The 24,995-nt window shown below is 46.0% G+C and overlaps 4 protein-coding genes and 2 non-coding genes across 7 annotated transcripts in view; all 6 read right to left on the bottom strand.

The window, feature by feature from the left end:
- Nucleotides 1–1,771, bottom strand: part of nhsl2 (NHS-like 2) — a 99,140-nt gene extending 97,369 nt beyond the window's left edge. For both annotated transcript variants that reach the window (XM_046380621.1, XM_046380620.1), the window contains exon 1: nucleotides 1,218–1,771. In XM_046380621.1, the coding sequence (XP_046236577.1) occupies nucleotides 1,218–1,512 (295 nt within the window). In that variant the 5' untranslated portion in view covers nucleotides 1,513–1,771. The remainder of the gene's footprint in view (nucleotides 1–1,217) is intronic.
- Nucleotides 1,772–7,736: 5,965 nt separating this feature from the next.
- Nucleotides 7,737–13,475, bottom strand: rps4x (ribosomal protein S4 X-linked). Its single transcript, XM_046379920.1, has 7 exons — nucleotides 13,400–13,475; nucleotides 12,722–12,799; nucleotides 11,761–11,941; nucleotides 10,157–10,254; nucleotides 9,370–9,541; nucleotides 9,105–9,262; nucleotides 7,737–7,899 (listed from the first exon to the last, which is right to left on the bottom strand). The coding sequence occupies exons 1-7, from the start codon at nucleotides 13,400–13,402 to the stop codon at nucleotides 7,798–7,800; spliced, it is 792 nt and encodes a 263-aa protein (XP_046235876.1). The 5' UTR covers nucleotides 13,403–13,475; the 3' UTR covers nucleotides 7,737–7,797.
- LOC124055116 lies at nucleotides 8,828–8,900 on the bottom strand. Its single transcript, XR_006842576.1, has one exon. It is a non-coding gene; the product is annotated as a small nucleolar RNA SNORD61 (small nucleolar RNA).
- LOC124055117 lies at nucleotides 11,565–11,639 on the bottom strand. Its single transcript, XR_006842577.1, has one exon. It is a non-coding gene; the product is annotated as a small nucleolar RNA SNORD61 (small nucleolar RNA).
- Nucleotides 13,476–15,228: 1,753 nt separating the features above from the next.
- On the bottom strand, nucleotides 15,229–19,601 carry cited1 (Cbp/p300-interacting transactivator, with Glu/Asp-rich carboxy-terminal domain, 1). Its single transcript, XM_046379921.1, has one exon. The coding sequence runs from the start codon at nucleotides 19,599–19,601 to the stop codon at nucleotides 19,029–19,031; it is 573 nt and encodes a 190-aa protein (XP_046235877.1). The 3' UTR covers nucleotides 15,229–19,028.
- hdac8 (histone deacetylase 8) overlaps nucleotides 19,486–24,995 on the bottom strand; it is a 31,913-nt gene continuing 26,403 nt past the window's right edge. The window contains exon 11 of the mRNA XM_046379917.1: nucleotides 19,486–19,620. Coding sequence (XP_046235873.1) covers nucleotides 19,601–19,620 — 20 coding nt within the window. The 3' untranslated portion in view covers nucleotides 19,486–19,600. The remainder of the gene's footprint in view (nucleotides 19,621–24,995) is intronic.

Here is a 24,995-nt window from a genome sequence, read left to right as displayed (position 1 = left end):
TTCAGCGTTGACTGTAGGCCTCCTGTGTTTCCTCACAACTCAGAGTCCAACACGCAAACAAACGCAGGAGGACATAAAATCTGAATCCTAAAACGTCGCTGCTTGAGTCGAAGACGAGTTTGAAGACTCTGCTTTATGAATAGCAACTTGTGTCTGAGAAGATTTTTTTTCAACAAAAAGTTTTTATTTATATATATATATATAGAAAGGCAGATTGTGAATTGCAAATATGCAAACATTGTTCATTTCTAACGTTTAGCAGCTGGACACAAGATGTCTCCTGCTTCACGGACAAGCAGTCTCAGGGTCTGAGCGCTGCAGGTTTCAAGTTTCCACATCACACTTGTGTAGGTTTTACACTGGACCACGATTGGCTCCGTGCTGGTTTTGATGTCTTAAAGGAACAGTTCAATAAAGTTTATCCAGAAATGAAAATCCAGTCATCATCTGCCCGCCTCCAAACATTTTTAAGTGAACTGTTCCTTTAAACTCTGACTCTGATAAAAACCCCACACGTTCATCAATCAGACATGCCGGTGGAGCATCAACACCCTCCAAAGCATCAGCAGTGAAGGAGGTGACACAACTCTTAACATGACATCTTAGCTTCTGCACCAAGTTCACATTCCTGCATCCACACTCCAACTGTGCTGCCTTCAGGAGCATCCTGTAAACGCGCGCGTCCGAAACACCAGAGCCACAGGAAGTCACTGCTCTCCAACGTCAGAGCTCCTCATGTTAGGACCGCGAGCTAAAACTCAGCTCGCGTCGTTCTCACATCACTTGTTGACATGCTCGCGCGGCCTCCACCCCCGGTCTCCACCCCCCCCCAAACATCACATGTTGCTCATTAAATCGGGCTTTAAATAAAATTTCCACTTTTCCGATCACCTTTAAAACACTTTTCTGGATCCGGGAGTGAAACGCTCACATTTCCTGCAGCAGTTGCACGTAGGACACCAGCTGACGGTAAACAAAGTCTCTAATAACACGCCTCTCACTGACTCAAACCCTCATCAGCTGGACCGCACGGTTTGCAAACCACAGAAGTCTCCAGAGAAGCAACAATTCTGGCTGATATCCCAAAGTTTGACACCACAGACTTGACTAAAAAGCAGCTTCTGCTCTCCTCCATCAAATGCAAACTGCGCAAAGTGGCTCCAGGTGTGTGTGTGTGTGTGTGTGTCGTCTTAAATTAAACGCTTTTAATTCCTTACTTTTCGGCGGAGGCTTGCTGACCAGGTCCGCGACGTGCCTCTGCAGGCGGACCACCCTGCCCTCCAGCGCGCCTGACCGGTGACAGATGGACACCAGCTCTCCCTCCAGCTCCTCCAGGATGCTCACCGAGTGCCGGGACAGATCCGAGAGCTGCCGGAGCACCGAGCACAGGCTGAAGCTGCACACGTCCACCAAGTCCCCAAAAATTTCCGCCTGCCGCTGCGCCTCCCGCAGCCTCCCGCCGTCGGGCTTGCACACATCTTTCGGAAGTATCGTCCGCTTGCAAAAAGGCATGATTTCCCCCACCTCCCCCCCACCCCCCACGAAAAAATAACAAACTCCGCAGATGGTCAAGTTATACTCCCGTGGTCCTTCTCCCTCCGGTTGGCGCACAGACGCACGCTACGAATCCTCCGGGGGAAAAAACTCCGCCGCAGCCGGAGACGCTCGGAGCGACTTGCGCGTCGTGCGCCCTCATTGTTTTTGACTGCGAGTGAGCTTTTCTCTTTTTTTTCGGCGTAGAGGAGAGACTCAGCGGCTGTGAACGCTGGTGTCAAATTAGCCAGGGTGCAACACAAAACATCCGGTTTAAATTTTCAAAATCAAAGTTCAAACGTATGCGATACTGGCACTTGATATACTTTAATCATCTTCTCTTCTCTGAGTGAGTCAAACAAAGTCCAAAACATAAATTGAACTTTAAAAATGATCTGATCTGTTTTTCTTTAATTGCGTTTTCTCTAAATTATAAGATATAGTTTATAGGCAGGTTTCCTCTTTTGACAAACAAACACACCTGTGGAAACAGCAGTAAAATTCAGATGGGATTCAGTTTCATCATTAGTTTCGAAACAACTGCACTGTTTTATACTGTACATTTATATCTTAATGACAAGCTTTGATGTCATTTTGCTAGGAGCGTCTTGACAAGAGTTCATCCAGACGTGCTTTTATTTTGTAGGCCAGCATCAGATCTCATCTTGTCCGGCTTGACGCGGCGACACGGGGCGCAAGAGGCTGGTGTTTCCCGAGAAGGAAACCTGTCTGGAGGAGGAGGAGGAGGAGGAGGAGGAGGACGATGGGGAGGAAGACGAATGAAGATGAGAGGCTCTTCGGGAGCCCTTCAGGCACGTCTGTACGTAACTGTGCGTGCCCACGTGTGAACGTGTGTCACTGAGTGAGTGACAACAACTGTCCAAATACTTTTGTTTACTTTTGGTTTGGGCCTCTTGGTTCCTATTAAAAATACATTTCATGTTCTTCCAACTGCGTGTGTGTGCGGCTACAGTGTGACGCTTGGGTGTCCACATACTTTTGGCCATGTATCCAGCATTCATTTATTAGCGATTAAACAGTTTTTTCATGAAGGACAGAAATGGAGGAAGAGCTTAAAACGCCACAAAACATGTCAGTAGGGGATTTGGGGTTTGGAAATGAGGAGAATAACAGCAATCCACCCTCCTCCTCCTCCTCCACCCTCTTTCTCTCTTCACTCTATAAACTGAGCACAGGTCCAGGCCTCCACTCATGTTCCAGGATGGAGACGTCAGTGCTTTGACACATAACACGCTACTAAGATCACACGGGATGAGAGAAGACAAAGACGAGTCCCTCCCTAACCTTTAAACAACACCAAAGCCTAATCTGGAGCAGCGCTCAGCTGCTAATCATGATGTTTCACCCCCTTTCACAGCATCAAATAACCGATTAAAACCAAACTAATCAGGAACATGAACACCAGAATGTGAAACAAATGACCAGAAATGACAGAAACCATCATTTGAGCTGTACTTTTTAGTTTGGCTCATGTCCCATCTGTTCACATGGAAGAGGGGAGGGGCATATGAGCTGTACTGCAGCCAGCCACCAGGGGGCGATCCAGATGTTTGGCTTTACTTTCGTCCATGACATAAGCTTTCACAACAGTCACATCATCATTGGATCTCACTGCACCTCTCATAAAGGGTCATTTCTGTTTTCCTGCCCTTCTTCTAGCCCCTGAACGCACCTCAGCCCAGAGCTAAGACTCTCTGGTCAACCAACATTACCAACACCTCCAGGCCTGATCCTCTGTGCTCCCCGCAAAGTCCACACGGACACGACAGACGCGTTCAGGGTGTCTCTCGAAGACCCTGCAGGCGCACATGAGGACCCTGAGGAGGAGACGGCTGGGGAGGCTATCGTTTTCACTGTCTTCCTCTGGTGTTCTGAAGACCTTTCTCCTGTTTCTGTGTCCATCGTCCATCATCACTCAGTGTGTTTGGCACAGCTTTGATTTCCTCACGATTGTTTGCTCATTAAGTTAAAAATGACCGTAAAAGCTGTTATGATGACCATTTGCCTGTCCGTCGGATGGTGAGATGGCGGTCAAGGTTGGGTTACGTTTAGGGGCTAAAACATCTCTAAAAGACTGTGGTTTGGGTTAGGAAACGACCTTCAGTGAAACCTGCAGAAATGAGGTGTTCTGGCATTTTCAGATGCACATATTGACCCAAGATGGCCGCCACAATCACATGTCAAAATCAGCATACTGACTGGCTGTGGTTTATTTATGCTCCCAGCAAGAACAACACATCAAATATTGACTGGGAACCGAACAGGCCGCCGCTCGGCGTCGCGTCTCTTTTGTCTTCTTCAGTGGTTTGCACACTCAGGAGTTTCTAAGCGCCCTGACCTTTGACCTCCTTACGGTCGTTGTTGTCTCTCAAAGACCGACCTCGTAATTTATTCCAGCTCTAATCGTTTCGCCGAGGAGCGCACTCGGCCGTTCCACCGCCGAAACCCTGCAGCTGCTCGTCTCCTCCTGCAGCCTGAGGCGACTTCGCTGCACGCTGACGGCTTCTCGGCGAGCTTCTCCTCGGCAGGACTTTCCAGGCCTCCTTTCTCTGGAACCTTGTGAAAACTCCCTGCTCCTCTTCTCGAAGGCTCGTACCCCACCCCACCCCCACCCCCAGCACATCTGGCCCTCAGAGCGCCCCCTGGGCCCCCTTTAGAAACCCCTCCCTGACGTGAACTTGGCCCACCGAAATGTTTTTGTTCATGCGTTTTCTGCGTCTGTCTGGTGTGTGTGCGTGTGTGTGTGTGTGTGTGTGTGTGTGGGGCTGGGAGAAGGAATTTCAACATAAGCGGCCTTTTATTGACACAATTGAAAACATCAACACGAGAACGTTATGAGAGACAGAAGAGAAGGAGTGTGTGTGTGTGTGTGTGTGTGTGTGTGTGTGTGTGTGTGCAAAACAGGAAAAATGTTGACATAAAGTGCTGAGTGCGAGAGGCTGGAGAGGCAGACGGAGAGAGAGAGAGAGAGAGGGGAGGCAGGGAGGGAGAGGCAGCATTACATCATCCGTTCGCGTGGCCTCGCGCTAATCACGTCGGCGTCGTCACCCGGGCCAATCAGTTGCCATGACAACGAAACGGGTCACTCAGTCAGTTGGGTGGCGAGCGCGGTCGTCAAGTCAACTCGAACTGGTCAAATAAACTAGTTGTCAAAAGACCGTCGCCGAGCCAATCGGCCGACAGTCAGTCAATCACATGGAAGCAATTGATTAGAAACAGCTGTCCTCACCCCCTCCCTCCCCCCTCCCTCCCCCTCCTCCCCAGATGACTGAGTTCATTGTTTCAACAGCTCAGCCCACTTTTCTGAGTTCCACATTCACCTCCGTTACTCTCACTCTTCTTCTTCTTCTCATTATTATTATTATTCTGTGTTTTCCACTGCATCCCAAAGAGACTCGTGTTGGCGGTGAGTAATTAACCTCAGTGGTCAGATGATCAACCTTAACTAGTTTACAAAGTGCGCAAGAGGAGAACTAAAACCGGACGAGGCGCACGAAATGAGAACAAATCGAATAAAACGAACAGCATCAATTAAGTGGAAAGAATAGCAGAAAGGAGCGCATATTAAACATCTCCGACAGGCTTGCACAAAGAGGAGTAATTTAAAACAAGTTAGTGACTAAAACGAGCTCATTCTGCTCACAGGGTTGCTCACCTTTAACAGCCCCCCGGAAGCAGCGTGCGCTCGAGACAAAATGCAGAAGCTGCAGAATTAACGTCGGGTGTTTACAGAAAACAACATAATGGGATGCAAAGCCCCTTTTTTGATTAATAACCGTGACGTCACTCCGCGGTTTTCCGGCCCAGCGCGGGCATTGTGAGCACAGGAGTTTCCGGCTCGTCGAGTGGATGTTTTTCCTCCATATTTTCCCTCTGCAGCTCAGCTCTTTTACTTTTGTCACCATCCAGCCAAATGCACTTCAAAGCCTCTGAGTGTGTGTGTGTGTGTGTGTGTGTGAATCAAATGTGATTGTTGTTCCTCTCACAAGGGGATGCCGAGCAGGACCAGAGCAAAGCATGCGTCTGGTGAGTCTCATATTTCAAATGTTCAAAGACCCTGTGAGTGTGTGTGTGTGTGTGTGTGTGTGTGTGTGTGTGTGTGCACTTGTTGTTTACACAAACTGGTCCCGGGCCAATAAAATCGGGGACAACGCTGCCACTTTTGATTTGTTAGTAAACCACGCAGCCTAAAAGCATTTAAAGTCTGCGGTTTCACTTGGTTTCATGGGCTCGCGTGCCGAGCCTCGAGTCACGTCAAAAGGTCAAAGGTCAGCGTGGGTTCAGGTGCATTCACATGGTTACATCTCATTAAAGGACGAGTGAAAACTGAAAGTAAATAAAGTTTATCTTGCTGTTTTCCTTCGTTTTCTCTTCCTGGATCATCAGATACGAGAGAAAAACACGGACAGGAAGTGAATGCTTTTACTTTTGCATCTTGTGGTACACACTGATGACATACTCTTACTGAAGGAAGGCTTTGCTTGTAGTGAAGTATTTTCACAGCGTTAATGGTACTTTTACTTCAGTTAAGGATCAGAATACACCAGACTCACCGCCCTCAAACACGTCTCCATGCCAGAGATGATGGATTACTGCACCGTCCAGAGTGTCAGAGAGCAGACGGTCATGGGAGCGAGCCATGCAGCATCACACACACACACACACACACACACACACACACACACACACACACACTGACACACAGCCTCCCACAGTGTGTGTTGTTGTGAATCGTGTGTTGGGGCAGGCGGGGGTTGGAAATGGGAGTCATGAGGTGATCTCTTCTAACACACACACACTCACTCACTCACAGGTGAATCTGAGGGACCGTAACAGGATACGTCACACACACACACACACACACACACGCACGCGCGCAGGTGGCGTACATCAGGCCAGGTTTCTGCAGCGCGGAGCAGGCCGTATCCCAGCAGTCACCATATGGACTGGTACTGAAGTCAGAACACAGAGAGACGCAGGGATGGAGGGAAAGGTGGAGGAGGCAGAGAGGGAAGGGGGGAAGATGGAGAGAAAGATGGTGGCTATTTACAGAAGAAGGGATGGAAAAAAGGGAGGGAGGGAGGGAGGGATGGGAAGATTAGGCAGGGACTGATGCAAAGCAGGACAGAGACAGAGGGAGGATGAGAGATGGGAGCTGTTCAGGGAGGGGTGGAAAGTAGGAAAGAAGAGAGAGGAAAGATGAAAAAGGGAGGTCGTGAAGAAAAAGATTACTCTGGAGGAAAAGAGACAGATGCAGAGAAGGATGGAGGGAGGAAACCTAAGGAAAGATGGGAAGTGGTGAAGGATGCAGCATGTAGGAAACAAGGGTGAGTTTAAAAGGAGAAATGGGGGGGAGGACGGGGGAAAAAGAGGGGTGGGGTGAGGGGATACAAAGAGGATGAGACTGGAAAAAGGAAAGAGGAAAAGGACGGAGCGGAGGGATTAGGAGCAGAAACAGATGGATGCATGCATGGCGGTATGGAAAGAAAGGATGGAGGGAGGGAGGGCGGGCTGCCTGAAGGTGAGGGATGGAGGGATTCATCCGGTGCCAGAGGAAAAGGGACAGTTCACTGCACACAGCTCGGCTCCAAAACCTCCACCAGCTTCACTAATACCTGCTGCAGGGTTTTTGCAATAATTGGGTTTGCTGGCAGACCAATCACTGGTCTCATTGGTTTCATTTATACTTTCCTCCTGCTGCGACAACCCACAAGGATCACGTGCTCTGAAGCCATCGAGGCGATGAGCTCCGTCACTCCCGACAAAAAGCTGGAATACAAAACCAAACCAAAGCTCCCATCGCTTTCCCAAACCCCACTAAAGTTCACCATAAACGACCAGACGTGTTTAGGCCGTCCCTGATCATTACAGAGAAACAAAACGCGTGTAATTCTAATGAATTATCTGAACGTTGTTTCATTCACTTACTGTAGCATAATTTATCAGAGTGAAACTACTGGCAGGTTTATTATTTTATTTTGGGCCAAGAAGCTGCGAGTGACCTCATGAACACCTCCACGTGAAGTCTTGTGACCATATTAGTCTCGATAAAAACAAACACGTGAGGTTTACCTGAACCGACACTGAACACATTTTGACCTGAAGCAGCCGTCGCCCACAGCACCTCGCCTGCATCTCTAGCGCCACCTCTCGCAGTAAAGAACACACCGAAACAAGCCGAGTGTTTTGTAAATAACAGTTTATTTGAAAAGCGGGCGTCAGACTGTCTTCTGCGTGACCTCTTTAGCTGCTGCCCTGCTTGGCGGCCAGCCTCTTGTCTCTCTCCTCGGCGATGGTCAGACGGATTCCCTTTCCTCTGGGCAGGGACACCCACGGCTTGTTGCCCTGGACAAGACAAGAGGGATACAAGCGATTTGTTAGTGTTGACCAAAGGGAGCAGCAGGTCATGCAGGTGGAATCTGGGACGCTGAAGTCCGATTTTGCGGTTTACTTGGACACGCAGAGGGACCTCGTTCGGCTAACGCAGCAGGCTTAAAATCCTCTTTCTCAACCAGTCTGCAGCATGTGAGGATTCAGAAAGATTGGACTTGTATAAACAGCTGATAGAACGATCAATAGGGGGGCTGTGAGGACTGAGCAGTCGTTTACTCGTACGTACTCCAACACGTGCGACAGTTAACTGAACACTTGGGTTTTAGGGACGACATTTTCGTAAAACAAAGAAAGACGCGAGCCATTAAAACTCCTGTGACCAAGAGAAGGTCGGCGCTTGATTTCGCTAACATTTATCTGACGGCTTCGGCAGAAGGTGAAGAAAAGCGCAGGGCCGAGCCGTCGGATTAATGCCACGCGGCGAGGAGACGACCGCGCCGCTGACAGCTCCGGTCACGTCTGCGGCTAAATAAATGTCAGGCGGCAGAGACAAAGTGTGCAGCGTTTTACCGCCTCGTCCTCTAATCACTCAATGTGTTCGAGCGGAGGGAACAACGTGAAGCTTTTCACACAGCATGTCGCTCAGGAGCTACTTTTTGTGTCAGAGCTGAGAAGATCCCACCAGATCAGCAGCAGAAGAAGAAGAAAAGTTTTGTGTGGGCAAACTGAGTGCATTTTTACTCCAAAAAGGAAAAACGTTGGGAGAACAAAGTGCAGGACGTGATCTTACTGTATTTATTTGTTCCCATGTTGCAGAAAGCTAGTTTACAGCCTTTTTGTTCAGTTTAACTGCCACACCCTCAGCTGCTGAACTCGAGGAAAAGTCATCTAGTGTTTTAATGACGAAGGAGTTTCAGAGTTTAAACGTTTCCTTTTCAAGGAGCTCAGAACTTCTTAGAGGAATTGGTAGTGTATTTTCACTGCTGATCAAAACCAGAAAATGTCATCATTGCTCCAAAGTCTTCCAATGTCTGTCTCAACTGAGACAAAACATTCTGTGTAGCGAGACTCTTCCCTCGTGGGTACGACTGACATCCTCCGCGAGTGTGTCTAACGCGCTCAGTGTTAGCTTTGCACAGCAGCAGTGAATTCACAGGCTGCTCCTCGCCGACTGGCGTGTTCACGTAACAGAGCAGAGTATTTTGACGGTTAATCACCTTGCCGACGACAAAGATGTTGGAGAGCCTGGTGGCGAAGCTGTTGCCTGTGCTATCCTTGACGTGCACCACGTCGAAGGAGCCAGGGTGACGCTCCCTGTTGGTGATCACACCAATACGCCCCAAGTTAGCACCGCCAGTCACCATGCACAGGTTACCTGGAGGGGGCAGAAGGACAAAAGGAAGTCATTAAATCCACCAAACAAACAGATCGCTGGTTCTTCATGCTGAACGAGCCACAGCTGCAGCTGTGAGAGACACCTACCGGTATCAAACTTGATGAAGTCTGTAATCTTGCCGGTTTCCAGGTCGATGCGGACCGTGTCGTTGACCTTGATGAGGGGGTCTGGGTAGCGGATGGTGCGGGCGTCGTGGGTAACCAGGTGGGGGATTCCCTTGGTGCCAATGATGATCTTCTTCACCTTGCACAGCTTGTACTGCAGAGGAGGAGGAGGAGATGAGTTAGGACAGGAACAACATGACCGAAAACAATCAGCGGGCGCCATTCATCTCAGTGTTCAAGGCCAGCAGGTCTGCCACGCCAGTCTGCTGTTGTAGTTCTTCCCGGAGGATTATAACCCAGATTTGATCGGGATTTCTGAGATTAAACCATTTTGAAATGCCATCGGCTGCCACAGCTGAGCTCCAAATTTGGTGAGAAGCTACACCAAATCCTTAAAGCCCAGCTCACAGGCTGATTAAACCAGCCGAGCGCCTGCCAAAGCTCAAACCCCAGCCAGAGTAACAAATCAGGAGTCATGTGACTCGAACCTGCCATCACTGACAATAATCAAATTAAGACCTCAAACTCTTACATTTTGACATTTTCATTCTTCTCATTTGTCTCTACATTCTTGAAGGGATATTTTAAACATATGTGGTACTTCAGGAAGCTTTCAGATCCAACTGCTGCTCATCGCCCTCTTTGTGCTCATTTCCTGTCTACGCTTTCTATTAACAGTCTACTTGACTGTTAAGATATGAACAAATCAAGCTAGGATGCAAGATAAATAAAAATTCATTAAAAATACAAGGTCACGTTTGCCTCTTACCTTGGCCTCCTCAGCAGTGATGCGGTGGACGGTGAAACGTCCCTTCACATCGTAGATCAGACGGAAGTGCTCACCAGTCTTCTCGATGCTGATCACATCTGGGAAAACAGAAGCAGCACACAGTCATTAATATCCAAATCATTTTTAGTTAATGTTTAAGTGGTGCTTATACTGAAAAAAATAATAACATTAAGAATTCTAGCTGTGTTACCAAACATATTTCTACCCTGACCCGACACACACCAAGTATGCTGTGACTAAAGGGTCTTTTCCAACATTGCTTCCTGTCTTATTTTAGCAACTTTCGGTCTACTTCAAATCTTCAGTGATCAGTTTCTTTCTGAAGCTACCAATTTACCATCACGGAATAAAACCAGGACCATTAATCAGAGGGACCCAAGACCACCATGTCACATTTTGAAGATGAACAAAGACAACAGGATCATCCCACAGCCAATTCAACAGACACTTCAACAACTTTCAAGACACCTCAAATTACATCACTGCGACAAAAACTGTTGTGTTAATATTCCTCCTTCGCTACTGGCCCAGAGTGCCCGAGTGTTTTAGTGTGTATGTATATAAATAGGCCACGGCCGCCAAGCTGCGAAGGCTTCCCTTGGATTTGAAAATTAAAACGCCACACCTCCATATGAGGCTGCTGGCCGGCATCGAGGTGGAGGAGAAAACGGACTGGGTGACAGTCCTGAAAGAGGTGTGAGTGTTGAAGGCCATCCTTCCTGCTTTGCGACAGGAAGTACAAAAACTAAAAATCCTGCAAATGCATAGAAACAACAAAATTCAAAGAAAACTCCTCCTGTCAACCGACAGCCCTCATGACTGAAGTAGTCTGATGGTGAAGGAAACGTTTGGTGTTATTTCTGATTCACCTAATTTCTAATCCAGTCAAGTGGGTTTCAGTGTGGACAACACATTCAACAATCACAACTCCCCTTCCAGATGACGACATGCCCTCAAAACACATTTGCATTTCAATCCGGCCAGAATTCATCCCAGCCACATCCAATATTCAAACACAAGTCGTGAAAAGACCGAACATATCAAAGTCTGACCTTTAAGACAGCCAAAGTTAATGACAACGTCAGAAAAATCGAACCCATTCATGATCAACAGCCTACACCTGCTGACGCCTCGGCCATCTTTTAAATCCCCCGACTTTCTGAGAAGATACCATCGTCTCATTTGTCTAAAACACCTTGGGACAGAAGCTAAGCGAGGGCAAATGAAGTTTCAAATTTATTCTAACAAATTAAAAACAATTTAAACTTCAAAGTCACACTTTTGGGAATAAAACAATTTGTTCTCACTACAAACTGCGTATCTTGACTGGGAGAGTTGATTTAACAACTTCTGACAACTGGTTAGAAACATTTAAATTTAGGAGTTGGAGCTCAGAACTTCTTAGAGGATTGGTTGTGTAGTTTCATCTCATTGCTGATCAAACCCACGTATTCATCACAGCTCCCTAATAACCGACTCAAGCTTTACCATAGAAGCTAAACCCTACACAGTCATACACAAGTAACCAGAGACCCATTGTAGCTGCACTGAAAGCCCTACAGAAGTGTGACAGCTCGACTCACCCATGAATCCAGCAGGGTAGGTGACGTCAGTGCGGACCTTGCCATCGATCTTGATGAACCTCTGCATGCAGATCTTCTTCACCTCATCCCCAGTCAGGGCGTACTTGAGGCGGTTCCTCAGGAAGATGATGAGGGGCAGGCACTCCCTCAGCTTGTGGGGACCGGTGGAAGGACGAGGAGCCTGAGAGATGAATAAATTAAGAAATCTGTTAAAACTGAAGCCGATAATGCTCAGCTTCCAATTGAAGCTTCATCTACTCTTCACAATTTGTGAGAACTCTTAGGTCAAAATGACTTGGACTTCACCTAACAAGCAGTTTGAGCATATATTTCAATTGTATAAATAACTTCAAGGATTATTCTATGAAAAATGCAGTGGTAAAAATGTAAACAGCTCAATGTGGTCCTCCTGGTCAAACAGATGTGCATGTGAATCTACATTTTAAGGTTTTCACAGCAGATCAAGAAATGCATATGAAATGAACATCTGCTTCACTTGCACCAGAATGCAAACAGTTCCAGTTTGTGTCCCCCTGAATAACATACTCAAATCACTGGACTACATGTGTCTGAGAAAATCCCTAATAACTAAAACAAGACAAAACAATATGAACAGGGCTCTTTTAGCCAGTTGTTCAAACTGCTGTTCTACTCCCATTGAGAGCCAGTAGTGACAGATGTCTACCAAACTAGTCAAAACTGTTTGAGCAGTGCATAAAAAATATTTTTTGCAAAAGCAAACGTTTTGTTCTTTCACTTCAAAGTTACGTAAACAAGTTTGAGACAAAGTGTATTCAGCTACACGCATCATCCATGTGTACCCAAACGCCACCATTGCTGCATAGCCATCCTTCAGAGAGCACTTTCACGGCGCCCCCGACATACACACTCACATCCAAGTTAGCCAAACGACACAATTTGACATTAGAGTAAAGGAAAAGCTGGAAGAAACGTTACTTACGAACACTCCGGTGAGCTTGTCAAGCATCCAGTGCTTTGGCGCTGCGACGCGCTTCAGGTGCTTCTTCGGTCCTCTTGCCTGGAGAGGACGACAGAGATCGGTCAATTAAAGCGTCAAAAAACTGACGATGGCTGTCCAAGGACAGAGTAAGAACCATGAACGTTTATTTCTCAAGTAAACGATACTAGAAAGCCCGATTATGAGACTACCCGCGGTCAGCCATGTTAGCGTACTGAGCTAACGTGCAGCACAAATGAACGCCGATTCGTAGCAACCGGCTGCGGCCTAGCCAGGCTAACTTTATCACACGCCAAGCAGATTTTTTTATGCGTTACTTTTCAACTATTAAATACAGCGGACGTGTTGAAAATGTACGATAATAAGCTTATAGAAAAACGACAATTCGTCAGATAAGCGGTTAACGTTTATTTAACAAGCTAACGGTATTAGCCACAGTCAAGCTAACAAGCTGCGGGTGATAAAAGCCAAAGTGGGGTTAGGTCTTTTTAAATCATCAGTAAAGACCAAGAATCACCGCTTTTAGTTACAATTTAGGCATCGACCATTTTATAAGATGTGGAATCTCAAACCAGGACCTATATGTGTTTGATTACACAAAAGCATAAAGTGATGTTTAGTGATTATTTTAGAGAGGAATCGTGAGGGAAACCAGCTCACCATGTTGGAGTCTGCGGGGAAAAGGACCTCCTGTCTTCCGGTATTGAATGATAAGGCCGACTACGGCACACTGGGAGGGACAAAAATACCGAGTGTCGGAATTTAAATACAGTTTCCCTCCGCTGCTCCGCCACATAGTTAGCCTGTTAATTGTTATTATTTTCTGCATGTTATCAATCAGCAATGGATTGTGAATTAGTATATTTACACGAGCACTTTGCTTAAATACAACTTTGGAGAACTTATGAAATGAGAAAGAAATTAAGAAATCCTTAAATGAACTGGAATTAAAGAAAATCAATTCCAGTTATAGCGGCTAAAACAACAACAATCAATCAATCAATAATAATAGTAGTAGTAAAGTACATCAGTAATGCAAGTTGATGTAAATATGTGCCAAAAAAAAGCCAAAGATTTGAAATATTATCCTCCATGCTGTCCTGCTGTTAGTGCACCCACTTCTCCCCGTGTGTTTTCTGTTTTCAGACTGTTCTGGTCAGGAAATGCCAGTGTCCCAGTCCTGTTTACACTTACGGAGATAAAACTCCTCCTGGGTCTTCCTCTGCCAAATGATACCAACTGATGCATACATACCATCTCTTCTGCTTTCCCTCAGGCTGCAGGAGCCAGTCCCAAAGCTCAGGACAAACCTGGATTCTGTTTATACCTAATGAAAAAGCTCCTGTGTGTATACATTCACACATCTCTGTCTGGCGACGGCTTCATTTTCTCATTTGTATTTTCTTGAAGCACAAATCTTTAGTGTGTATCCTGCTGAATCAACCCTCTGACCTACATTTTATTCCCACATTTTTATTTATTTTTTTGCAACGATAAGGGAGAGCTCAGCAACAGGGCTTGTAGCCTGAAGCAAGTTGGGGACCCGTCTACATATTCTCAACTTTAATTTCCTGACCCACTTCCTCATGAACACCGTTGCACTGATCACAAAATCCCAGGAAGTTAGAGGATTAAAGGCACATTCCTGGAGTCGTACTGCAAAAGCTGAAGGAATGCAGCAGTAATATTCATGCAGAAAACATCGGACACTAACACTAACACTAACAGGGGACATTTTACCTCACAATGAGCTCTTACTAGTACATTTTGCTTATACTGCCATATTTAAACTTAAGTAACATCTTGAATGCAGGACTCTTATATGCAGTGAAATATTTTCTTTAGTATTTTTTGTCTCAAAAGCCGAATTCCTCCACCTTGAACCTGAGCTCCACATCGATTCATGCATCATTTCTGCCTGAAATGCACAGAGAGAACACTTCATGTACGTTTCATACAGAGTCAGTGAAATATTATGTTCGTTAAAGTTCTGTGCGATACTACCATCGCCACTAGATGGCAGCATCGCGCCAAATTCCCATGCGAATCTGACACTGGAGGAAGAACTTGATTTGATCACCAGATTGCACAAACCCTCACATGAACGTTTAAGGAAATTATACAGAAGAGCAATAAATTGTTACGAAATTTTACAGAAAATAAATGCTGACATTCAGAAAATGCCAAGAATGAGGCATAAGAAACTTGTTGCATCTCTCCCTGATGGTTAAAAGTAATGTTGTCTGTTGTCTTTTATCATTTATATTTACTTTTTATGTGACTTAACAGATCTTATGGGCTTCTAAGATTGTTTCTATGATATTTTAACTCTCCACCTTTACGTTTAAGAACATATACAACTAATATCCTGTATGCCAGACCTTAGCTGGTAGCTACACTGTATTATTATATGACTTATCAAATGTGTGTTCATGGGAAACTGGAAAAACTTGAACTGATTGTTTTAAAGAAAAAACATTCACTCCAACTCAGTTTTCAGTTTCTTTATTTCCCCCCCCAAACTCACAGCTGTAACAAAAATACAAGCCTTTTTTTTTCAATATGATTTAAGACATTTACATATTCATATAGATGTACAAGTGAGAGCCGGTGGAGCAAAAGTGCTTTAAAAATCATCTTTGAATAATATTCATTTCACCATTAGAAAAGAGGAAGAAACTGCATGTGAAACCAACAAAAATAAAACACAAAATCAGATTTAAATGTACAGGGTTAGAAGTAAATGTGATGAAAAAACAAAACAAAAACAACAACAAAAAAAGGAATAAATCAGTGCAGAGTCTACTTCTGTTTGACAAGCAGACCTGGCAGCAGAGCAGTGGCCCAACATTTTCATTACTGTGGAAGGCAAACCTTCTAACAGATACGTCGCCACTCGTGTCGAAGCATCTCACAGGCCTTGATGTGTTGGGATGTTTTTCATGACCCAGAAGCCCGGAGGCAACTAATATCTGTAAATCCACTTCACTGGTTGGTAGGGACTGGGAGTCCATCTGAAAGCACTGAAAACAGGAGCAGCACCTTCCTGTGTTCACTGTGGAAGTCAGTGAGTTAATTAGTGAGTTTTAAGACTTGTCGCCAGGCAGATTTTGTTACGTTTAAACAGATTCCCGGCAGCCGTTTTCACCTGTCACCTGTCACTGTTGCTCGTATTCACTGATTCACGTATCACTCAGTCTTTTTATTTAGCTTTTGACAAGCACAAGCACACACTCGGTTACCAGCCTTGTGAGGTAACGGGGAGTGTTTTGCATGGAAATTTTGGTCGTTAGAATCCAAAGAGCTGTGAAGCGTCTTTGAGGTCAAAACATCTCTGTTGGGGGGCAAACTGCAATATCGGACATCAAGGAGAAGAGGAAATGAAAGCCCTCAGACGATTGAAACATCTTGACCAGGCAACATCTCCGGGGAGGAGGAGGAGGAGGAGGAGGAGGAGGAGGGGACGCTCCTCAGCTTCACACAGCAGAAAAATAACATTCAATCAGCTGGGATTAAGGCCGGACCACAAAACAACACACACACACACACAAGAAGGACTTTAAAACAATGTTGGGCAGATGGAAACAAACACACGACTGTCTTCAATCTGAAGAATGTTATTCTGCCCCAGTTAGGCGGCGAGACAGAGGAAGAGAAGAATCAGCCCGTCTGTCTGCTGGGCTTGGAAGTGATGAGAAGCAGTTTTATGTCTCTGCTGTTCGCTGCACGCCGTGTCAATAAAGTGGTTGTTTGCGAAGGGAAAATGTCCGGCAAATCCCTCTTAAAAAGGGGGATTCTGTCAAATTACTCCTTCGTCAGGTTTTCATTAATCACCGCTTCTCACATTTCACCAAAGAAAGAACAGAAAACTGGTGCCCAGTGACTGTAACCGAGACAGTAATGAACATCAAAAACTGGCATTAGGTAGAGTGTGTGTGTGTAGGAAAATAGGATTTGAGACGTGTGTGTGTGTGTGTGTAAGCTGACCTTTCTATTTCTAAATAAATTAATGAGGTCCAGCGTGTTTTTGCCTCCACCAGTGGTCTTCAGATGGACGGATTACCTGCCTCTCTCACACACAATTGCATTTTCAGCCTTGCAGTCTCATATTCTCTCTTTTCCACACACACACACACACACACACACACACACTAACAACCCCAATACCCTGTGAAGTCTGTGGGTAACTGAACAAGTGCCTGTTTCATGGCTGCTACTCCCATTTCTCTGCTGTAACACCATCCCCATGATATGTGTGTGTGTGTGAGCATGCGTGTGTGTGTGTGTGTGTTGGGTTTATTTCGGTGCCTTTGTAGGCCTGCTAATAGTCTGGTTTCTGTGTGTGTGTTTGTATGGACATGAAAGCACATACAGATGAGTTGTCACATCTTTGTGCGCAAACACACACACACACACACACACAGGTGTGTTATTTCTACTGTGTGGTCCAAGCAGAGACCCACGACGCCCAGATGACAGACACACCAGGCTGAGGTGAAAGGCCTTTGTTCTTTGTGCTGGTCTCTTCTTTCCATAACAGAAATCGGTCAGAGGCCTCATGCTGCCTGCATCCTCCGACAGCAGGACCACAAGGTCCACCACAGCTCTAACAGACGAGCAGGGCGTGGACGTCAGCTGAAGTCCCCTGGGACTTTTTTTTTCCATCATTAAAGTCTGCAGCCTAAAACATGAATGTCCACATACACAGTCAGGCACTAAAAAAAAAATTTTTTTATGTTTTGGTCAGTGAGTAAGAGTCTAAAAAGAAGATGAAGTTTGCTGGGTTGTTTGGGAAAACATTTTCACTTCAGTATTTTATGTAATTTTGGTTCTGATTCTCCAACATGGCTGCCTGGGGAAGCGGCGTAAACTCATGGAGATGTTCTCCGTAGAGTCTCAGCCTGCAAAAGACGGTGAAAAGGTGAGGATGAGCAGAAGCTGGCGGCTAGCGGCGCTCATACGTCAGCCACATCAGCTTCCGTGAACGGATTAGCCTGAAAGGTTCAGTCCAATTCTGTCCGTCTCCAAGCGTCTGAAACCTGCACTGCTGTGGACCGACAGTTTGACACCCGGAAGCCGAGTCGCAGTTGAGGTCAAAGGCTCCGCTGCAAGGTGTTCAAACAGCAGCCTCAAACAGACAGACGGACAGACGGACGATGCCTCCTTATCAGGGACGCAGACGCGGTGATAACCAAAGTGGCGCAAACTGAAAAGCAACAAAGCGAGGCCCACACGACTTTATCTGTTCTTGCCATTCAGCTTTGGGTCTGCAAATGTCCCCGCGTCCTCAGCGTTGGAGGAGGAAGTGCTAATCAAGATCAACCGACGTCAGTTTGACCACAAAACACGTGCATCGCAGCGGCGACTCACATGAGCCGCGAGGACTCGACCGTTTTAATGAGGCTCCAGAGCCAGAAAGAGTTTACTCCACTGAGGTCCCGTGTTTCGAAGGATTCCTCATCGCTTGATCTAATTCATTATGTTCAGAAAATAAGAACTGATTGTAAAGACGCGCTACAGAGGCGCTCCTTGTCCAGAAGTCCTGATGGGTATCAGCCACTGTCTTAAATAACATGTTCTGTGAATGCGACTGCTTGAACTTAAATCAGAGAAAGAGACAGAAAAGACAGAACACTGAGAAGCACATTGAGATGACCAGTTCCAAAGACAATCAGTCTCTTTGTGGAGCCGAGAGACAGGAGTCTCTTTCCCGTGAGACCAGAGTCTGACATTGTCCATTAAGAAAACAGGAAACGTACTGTTTGTCATCCTTCGCAAAGCTCCCATAAGGTCACGTTTCCCACTTTCATTTTCGTCAAGCGTTGGTCCAGAGAGAGAGCAGCGCTCAGAAAGTCTTACCAGGTGTGTCGTCTTTTATCCACGACTGCTCGTTTCTCTTCAAAGTCTACTAATGTTTTTTTTTTTTTGCTTTAAATGAAAGGAAAGATAAAAATCAGAGGCGAAACAGACTTCTTAATCTCATCAGGTCAGTTTCAACCACCAGTTTGATCACAGAGAGAGAGAAAAGTAGTGATTGAATGGAACATAAAACAGTTTGCTCTCTTTGTGCAGGAGCCCATTAAAGTAATCTAAAGCAAGCTGTGGTGTTTTAATCCACCTGCCTGGCCACAGAGAGGATGAAAGTAAAACAGAAACTGGAGTACGCCTCTAATCTCTTTGTCCTCATCACTCAGTGTCTCTTCTGTTTCCTCATTTCGTCGACGAAGAAGGGAGAAAAAGAGAAAAACATCAATTCTGCTGCAGCTCGATGCTTTTCCTCTGTTGCAGGTCAGCATCCGGCCGGCACGTCTGACATGAAGTCGAACTCGTTCTGGCCCAGCCAGAGCTCGGGCAGCTCGTTCGCTCGGTCCAAACCCAACTCGACCACCAGTGACATGAGCACCTCCTCGTCCACGGGGTCAAAGTCGATAATCCCACCCGCACCGGAGCTTTGGTTTCCCATGCTGATGCCGACACCCATCCCGCCTCCACTGAGGCCTCCAGACGGTCCCAGAAGCTGGTTTCCCATGCCCAAGGGCGAGGCACTGAAGCCCCTTTGAGCGCCGCCGGGCGCCGGGTGTCCAGCAGAGGCGCCGGCGAGGTTCTGGTAGTGCGAATTGAGCTTCTGCAGCTGCATGCTGGCAATGAGATGCGGCCCCGTCTGGAGGCAGAAGGGCTGAGGTTTGGAGAGCGGAGCCGCTGACAGCGATGACCCGGGCGAGGAGGCAGCGCCGACGGACGGGGAGTATGGCACGACGGAGGCTTTGGAAGATGGGTAGTGGAGCAGGGAACTGAGTGGAGAGGAGGAGGAGAGGTCCTTCATCGCAGCGTGGGCGTTGCCAGGGAACAGCAGTGAGGTCATCACCGGGAAAACCCAAAGCCTGCAGGAAAAAGACGGAGACGTTAGGGAGTGTCATCAGGCGGGGACACGAGGAGGACGAGATAAGCTCGTTAGCCAAACAGAGGCCTGCTCTGATGGCTGGCAACGCCATGCCGGGTGGATGTCAGAAAAGACGAGATAACTTGACGGAATCTGAGATGAGTCGGTGTGAACCCACAGTGAATCCGGCCACGCAGAGCAAACAAACAACAGGAAATGAAAATGTTTTCATGTCTTCAGTATGTGTTGATCTTCATCATAGCTTGGCCTGCACTCACACCAGTTTACTGCTGTCATGCCTATAAAGAAACATCCAAATGAAGAGCTGATTTTCAGCCTAATGTTAGCTGTTGTATCTCTACGTAGTTTAATGCTTCCCAGAATTCAAACACAGACTCAGCTACTATAGAAAGCCTATGAAAAACATTTGAGTGGTCGCTTAACGGCGTTTTCCAGACAAGCACATGGCACATTAAACCGCACCATCAACAACAGCTCTGTTGATTTAAGGGCCGCTTTACTCATGTTCTTATGACCCCGTAAATCACTGAGGTGAGATCTGTCATGGAGCCGACCCCGGTGCCTGGAAGGCCGCATGACTCCAGTGTGTGTTCCACGCCGATTTTGATGTCTGCTTTTCCTCTTGACCTATTGAGCAGCAAATTAACCATGAAAAGGCGGCGGGGAGAAGGCCTGTGGGTACCGCCGGGGTTAATGAGTGTTTATGGGTCTATATGAGTGTGTGTGTGTGTGTGAATCCAGTTCACAACACAACAGAGCTTTTCAGGATCTTAAAAGAGAGGTTGGGTCACATGGCAGGATAAATACATGCTGGCCCTGAGAACAGAGCATATGTCTGCCCGTCCATGTGTGTGTGTGTGTGTGTGTGTGTGTGTTGTACAAAAGCGTGACACACTGAGTAAAAGATGCATGTGTGGTGTGTGTGTGTGTGTGTGTGTGACTCGAGCCCTCTTGCAAAAAGTCTCCTATAGAGGCTCATGTTCAAGTCCCTGAGCTGGTTTATATTACACACACAGAAACACACACATCATGCGGCCATCCTTTGAGTAAGTTAATCGCCTAATAACATGTGCCGATACTCTGCCCCCCCCACCAAGAAACACACACACACACACACACACACACACACAGCCCCTCCTCCCAGCACTGGCTCTTATTTAGCGAGAACATAATTGCTACGGGCAGGCATGCAGCTGCACTCGACTGATAGAGTTAACACAGACACAAAGATACCAAACAGCTGTCAGCGGCAGGTCTGTGTGTGTGTGTGTGTGTGTGCGTGTGTGCGTGTGTGCGTGCGTGTTCATTATTCATTGACTGATTACTGTCAGGGCCAGGCTGCACACGGTGTCTCTGCACAACAGCTTTGCAGCACATTGAGTCCAGCAGACACAAACTAGCTAAATAAATAAAAACAGAAATGCAGATGAGAACACAACCGCAGCTTTTTAAAAGCTTATTTAGCTCCTAAAAACTTAACACACATAATAGATACGACTCCAGCGGAGAAAAGTATCCCACCCTGCTCACATCAAACTGGCCCCCAAAACAAAAAGAAATCCTGGAGATGGATTTTCACTTTGCCACACCGATAAGGAAAGAGTTAACTGTGTCAAACAAGAAGCTGACTCTTCCTTTCTTCTTCTTCTTCTTCTTCTCCTTCTCAAACATCCTCTGCCTGCAGGTGTGAAAGGTGCCGAACTCGAACCGAATCGGATCTATCAGATCTTGCGGTCAAAGTCAAAGCGCAGCTGCTTGTATTTGGTAACATTTAACATTTGAGAACTTTTGTTCATCATGCAGAGTGAAAACCCAAACTGTCATGTTCAGGGTTTAAATCATCACAGGTTTGTCAGGAGTTACAGAAGAAGAGCAGCTTTGATGTTGCTGTTCGTTCAGGGATGATTTTACATTCTTTTAGGTTGAGAAAAAACTTGCTCAAGGACTTTTAAATGAGCAAATCAGGTTGTCTGCAGTTAATCCAGACAAAACCAGAGTTCCAGTGGTGAATTTCAGCCTTTTAATTGAGTAAATCTGGCATATTTACGTACTCAGGAGACACGAAAACGCCCTGAGGGAGTCGAGGAGGGAGAGGTCCTGCTTTGTTTCCCCTCACGTCCACATTAATAGCTTTTTCTTTTGGCCCGCAGACTTGCTCATGACAACACAAACCTGCAGCCTCCTGTTTTTGTCTGAAACGAGGATGGACGCGAGTCAAAAATGTCCAAAGTGTTCGCGGCCCAGCAGGAGGACGGTGCGCTGGAGTTAGGAAGGATGCTGTGTGAAACCGCTGGAGGAGAGCCAATGTTTTTTCCTGTTCACAGCTGACCTGACTCATTGTGTTCTTCCACCACTTTTATGAGATTGTGAAACGGGCCCCGGCTTGCTTTCCCTGTAAACCATTTCATTAGCAGTCCAGGCTGCCGTCTTGGCCGCGGTCTGCCTGGGCTGCATTTATTTTAATTATGAGCAATGAAAGTCTGCTCTCGATGCCAGATTAGTAGCTCTTCCAGGGTTACATGGAGTCTCTGTGTGAAAATGTCAGAAACATCAGTACTGTGCAGGAAATACTGAGAGCTGAATATCTGCAGCAAATACTGACACTCGAGAAGGTGGCTGATTATCAACAGTCCCCAGTATTATTAATCACTGTTTCAATCAGTGTTTAGGAGCATAACGGTGAGAAGTTTACAAGAGGTTCATTAGTGCATTAAGATCACTTAAAACTTGAAATCCAATGACATATTTACTCCCTGCAGCAGATGAATCAAGATGTAAACGCTAATTATTGATTGATTAATAGTTAAAGTCATTTATAAAGCAAAAGCATTGAACATTATCTGGTTTCTGGTTTTCTCTTCTATACTGTGTTGGTCTGTCAGTCACACAAAACAAAAAAAATCTCTTCTGATATTTAATAAAAAGTTAAAACAACAGGTTAACCGACAGCCCTGCTGTAAAGCTGCCATTGGAGAAACAGCTTCACAGCAGTACAATTAAGTCCTCACTTTGGTGTCCAGCCGGAACGCTGAAGAAATATGATAAAAAGTGAATGGAGTCTGGCACTAAGAAGTCAGTATGGTTCCTGGCAGAAATATTTAACTTTAAAACCGTAAAACAAACAAACAAACAAACAAACAACCAAACTCTGATATTTGACCGAAAGCTCCAAAGAAGTAGATGGATGAGTTGCGAGATCGTTTGGTCTATAAAGGTGATAGACATTCAAATTTAAATTAACAAAGACTATGCAAGTAAGAGCATCAAAATACTAAGAAGAAACTGACACACACACACACACACACACACACTCTGCCAGCAGCAAAGGTTTCAATTACACAATTAAAGCATGACGAGCAAATTGAGACGTTGGTCGGTCGCTGTCCCTTTCACACACAAACACACACACACACACACACACACACACACACACACACACACCATATGCCGTCCCAGCGTGATGCACTCACCACTTGCTTTTACTGTCTCCAGCTCCACACTGAAGCCGGTTTGTGACAATCCACATCATACACAAAAAAAATCAGATTGAGTTTGACTTTTGTTCAGCAAAGTTTTCTTTTAAACCTCTTTTGTCGGACATTTAGTGACGCGATGATGACATTTTGCCTCTTTTTGTTTTTTGCTCTAATCCTGTTCACTTCTGCACTGCAGGAAAACATCAGGTTGGTTTGGAAAAGGAGAGCAAAACTCAAAACTCTTCAGCTGAAGGCAGAAAAGGTCTTGACCTCATCCAACACGTTATGTAAACACTCGAGGGGAAAAACTTTCACCACACACACACACACACACACACACACACACACACACACACCGACAAGCCCTGTCACGGCGCAGAAACGACAGAAAACGGACCAACCTGTGAGAAAAGCGCGCTGCAGCAGCCAGAAAAGTCAAACTAAAGCAGATGTAAACAGTCAACAGCCCAAACAGTCCAAAGTGTTTGTGGTGGACGTGAAGGAGTCCGGAGGAGTGAACTGACTGACCGACTGACTGACTGACTGACTGCTTTGTCAGCTCCTCACTGAGCCTGTTGCTGAATAAAAAGCATTTTGTTCCTCTCTCTCTCTCTCTCTCTCTTTCTCCTCACTGACCAGCCCGGTGTGTGTGTGTGTGTGTGTGTGTGTGTGTGTGTGTGCGCAGGCTGTCATCCAAAAACCAGGAACTGGATTACCAAAGGATCCGGATGCAGTCGGGGGGCGGGGAATAAATCTTATTGGTTGAGAAATACACAAGTGGGCGGAGCCAAACATTGGCAAACTTGGAAGGAGGAAATTCAATAAACTTATGATTAGAAATGGAGGAAATTTTTATTGACAAAATTGATGCTCATAATCTTATCACATTGCTAAGACATTTAAAAACGAGTGTTAACTTATCTGTAAGTAAGTGAGCAAAAGCTGTCATTAAAATGTTTTGCGTGAGCGTCGCTGTAATGGAGCTACTTTATATCCTGCTGGTGCAAAAACTGCAAGTTCATCTTTAAAAATACACTTTTGTATTAATAAGTCAAATTGGACACGATTAGATTAAAGTTTGAAAAATATAGTGGAGTAAAAAGTACATTATTAAAATTTGCGAATAAAAAGTATGTGCTCAAGTGACTCAAAATTCAATTTAAAGTGAAAATAGACAGCCTTCCTCCCTCTGGTGTTACTGTCACAAAGACAGCCAGAGTTAGCAATAAGCTCGGTGCAGGAAGTTGCTGAAGAATAAGCCGGTTATACTGCGGGGATACTGGGGGAACAATTGACCCTGACCCTTCTTAAACCCCCAAAACATCCTCTTTGATCCACAGTTTGCCTGGCGAGCGGCTTCAGGCGTCAGTCGCTCCTTCTCAAAGCCTCGTCACTGCGGGAACAGTCCAGACTTTACTCATGACACCAACAACCAATCTGTCCCCAGAAGTGAAGGCACTCCGGCTCCGCGCCCGCCGGTCGAGTCCGGGCTCCGCGGTTTGCAGGCTGCAGCTCCGCAGGGCAGATGTTGCTCATTCTGAAGCAAACACCATCAGGAAATCAAATGGACCATTTCAGTCCTCTCAGTCTTTGTCTGTGTCGCTCACCCAGAGAGAGAGAGAGAGAGAGAGAGGGAGGTGGTCTGTGAATGATTAACATAACTACATGTTCCTGTTGTGTCCTCATGTGATTAGACGCTGATGAATATGTACCGAATGATTCATTATGTCAGGTTGGCTGGAGGTTGGAACATAAAATGTTTAATTCACCAGCCTTTTAAATGCAAAGTGACACCTGAGGAAAAGCTGATTAGTAAATTCGCACAGAACATCTTTGACCATCACTGACTTTTGCTTCAGGCACAGGTGTTTTATTGTAG

This window comes from Scatophagus argus, chromosome 23 (assembly GCF_020382885.2).
Source record: "Scatophagus argus isolate fScaArg1 chromosome 23, fScaArg1.pri, whole genome shotgun sequence".
Lineage (NCBI taxonomy): Eukaryota > Metazoa > Chordata > Actinopteri > Scatophagidae > Scatophagus > Scatophagus argus.
Note: the sequence above shows the minus strand (reverse complement) of the source record. Positions and strands in the feature narration are given on the sequence as shown.

Excerpts from the sequence above, each read along its gene's own strand:
- rps4x (XM_046379920.1), bottom strand. Across the intron at positions 11,942-12,721 it reads ACAAGCTCACCGGAGTGTTC|GCTCCTCGTCCTTCCACCGG; the intron begins GTAAGTAACGTT and ends TTCATCTCTCAG. Across the intron at positions 7,900-9,104 it reads ACATCTTTGTCGTCGGCAAG|GGCAACAAGCCGTGGGTGTC; the intron begins GTGATTAACCGT and ends TGTCTTGTCCAG.
- cited1 (XM_046379921.1), bottom strand. The coding sequence starts at position 19,601 with ATGACCTCACTGCTGTTCCCTGGCAACGCCCACGCTGCGATGAAGGAC.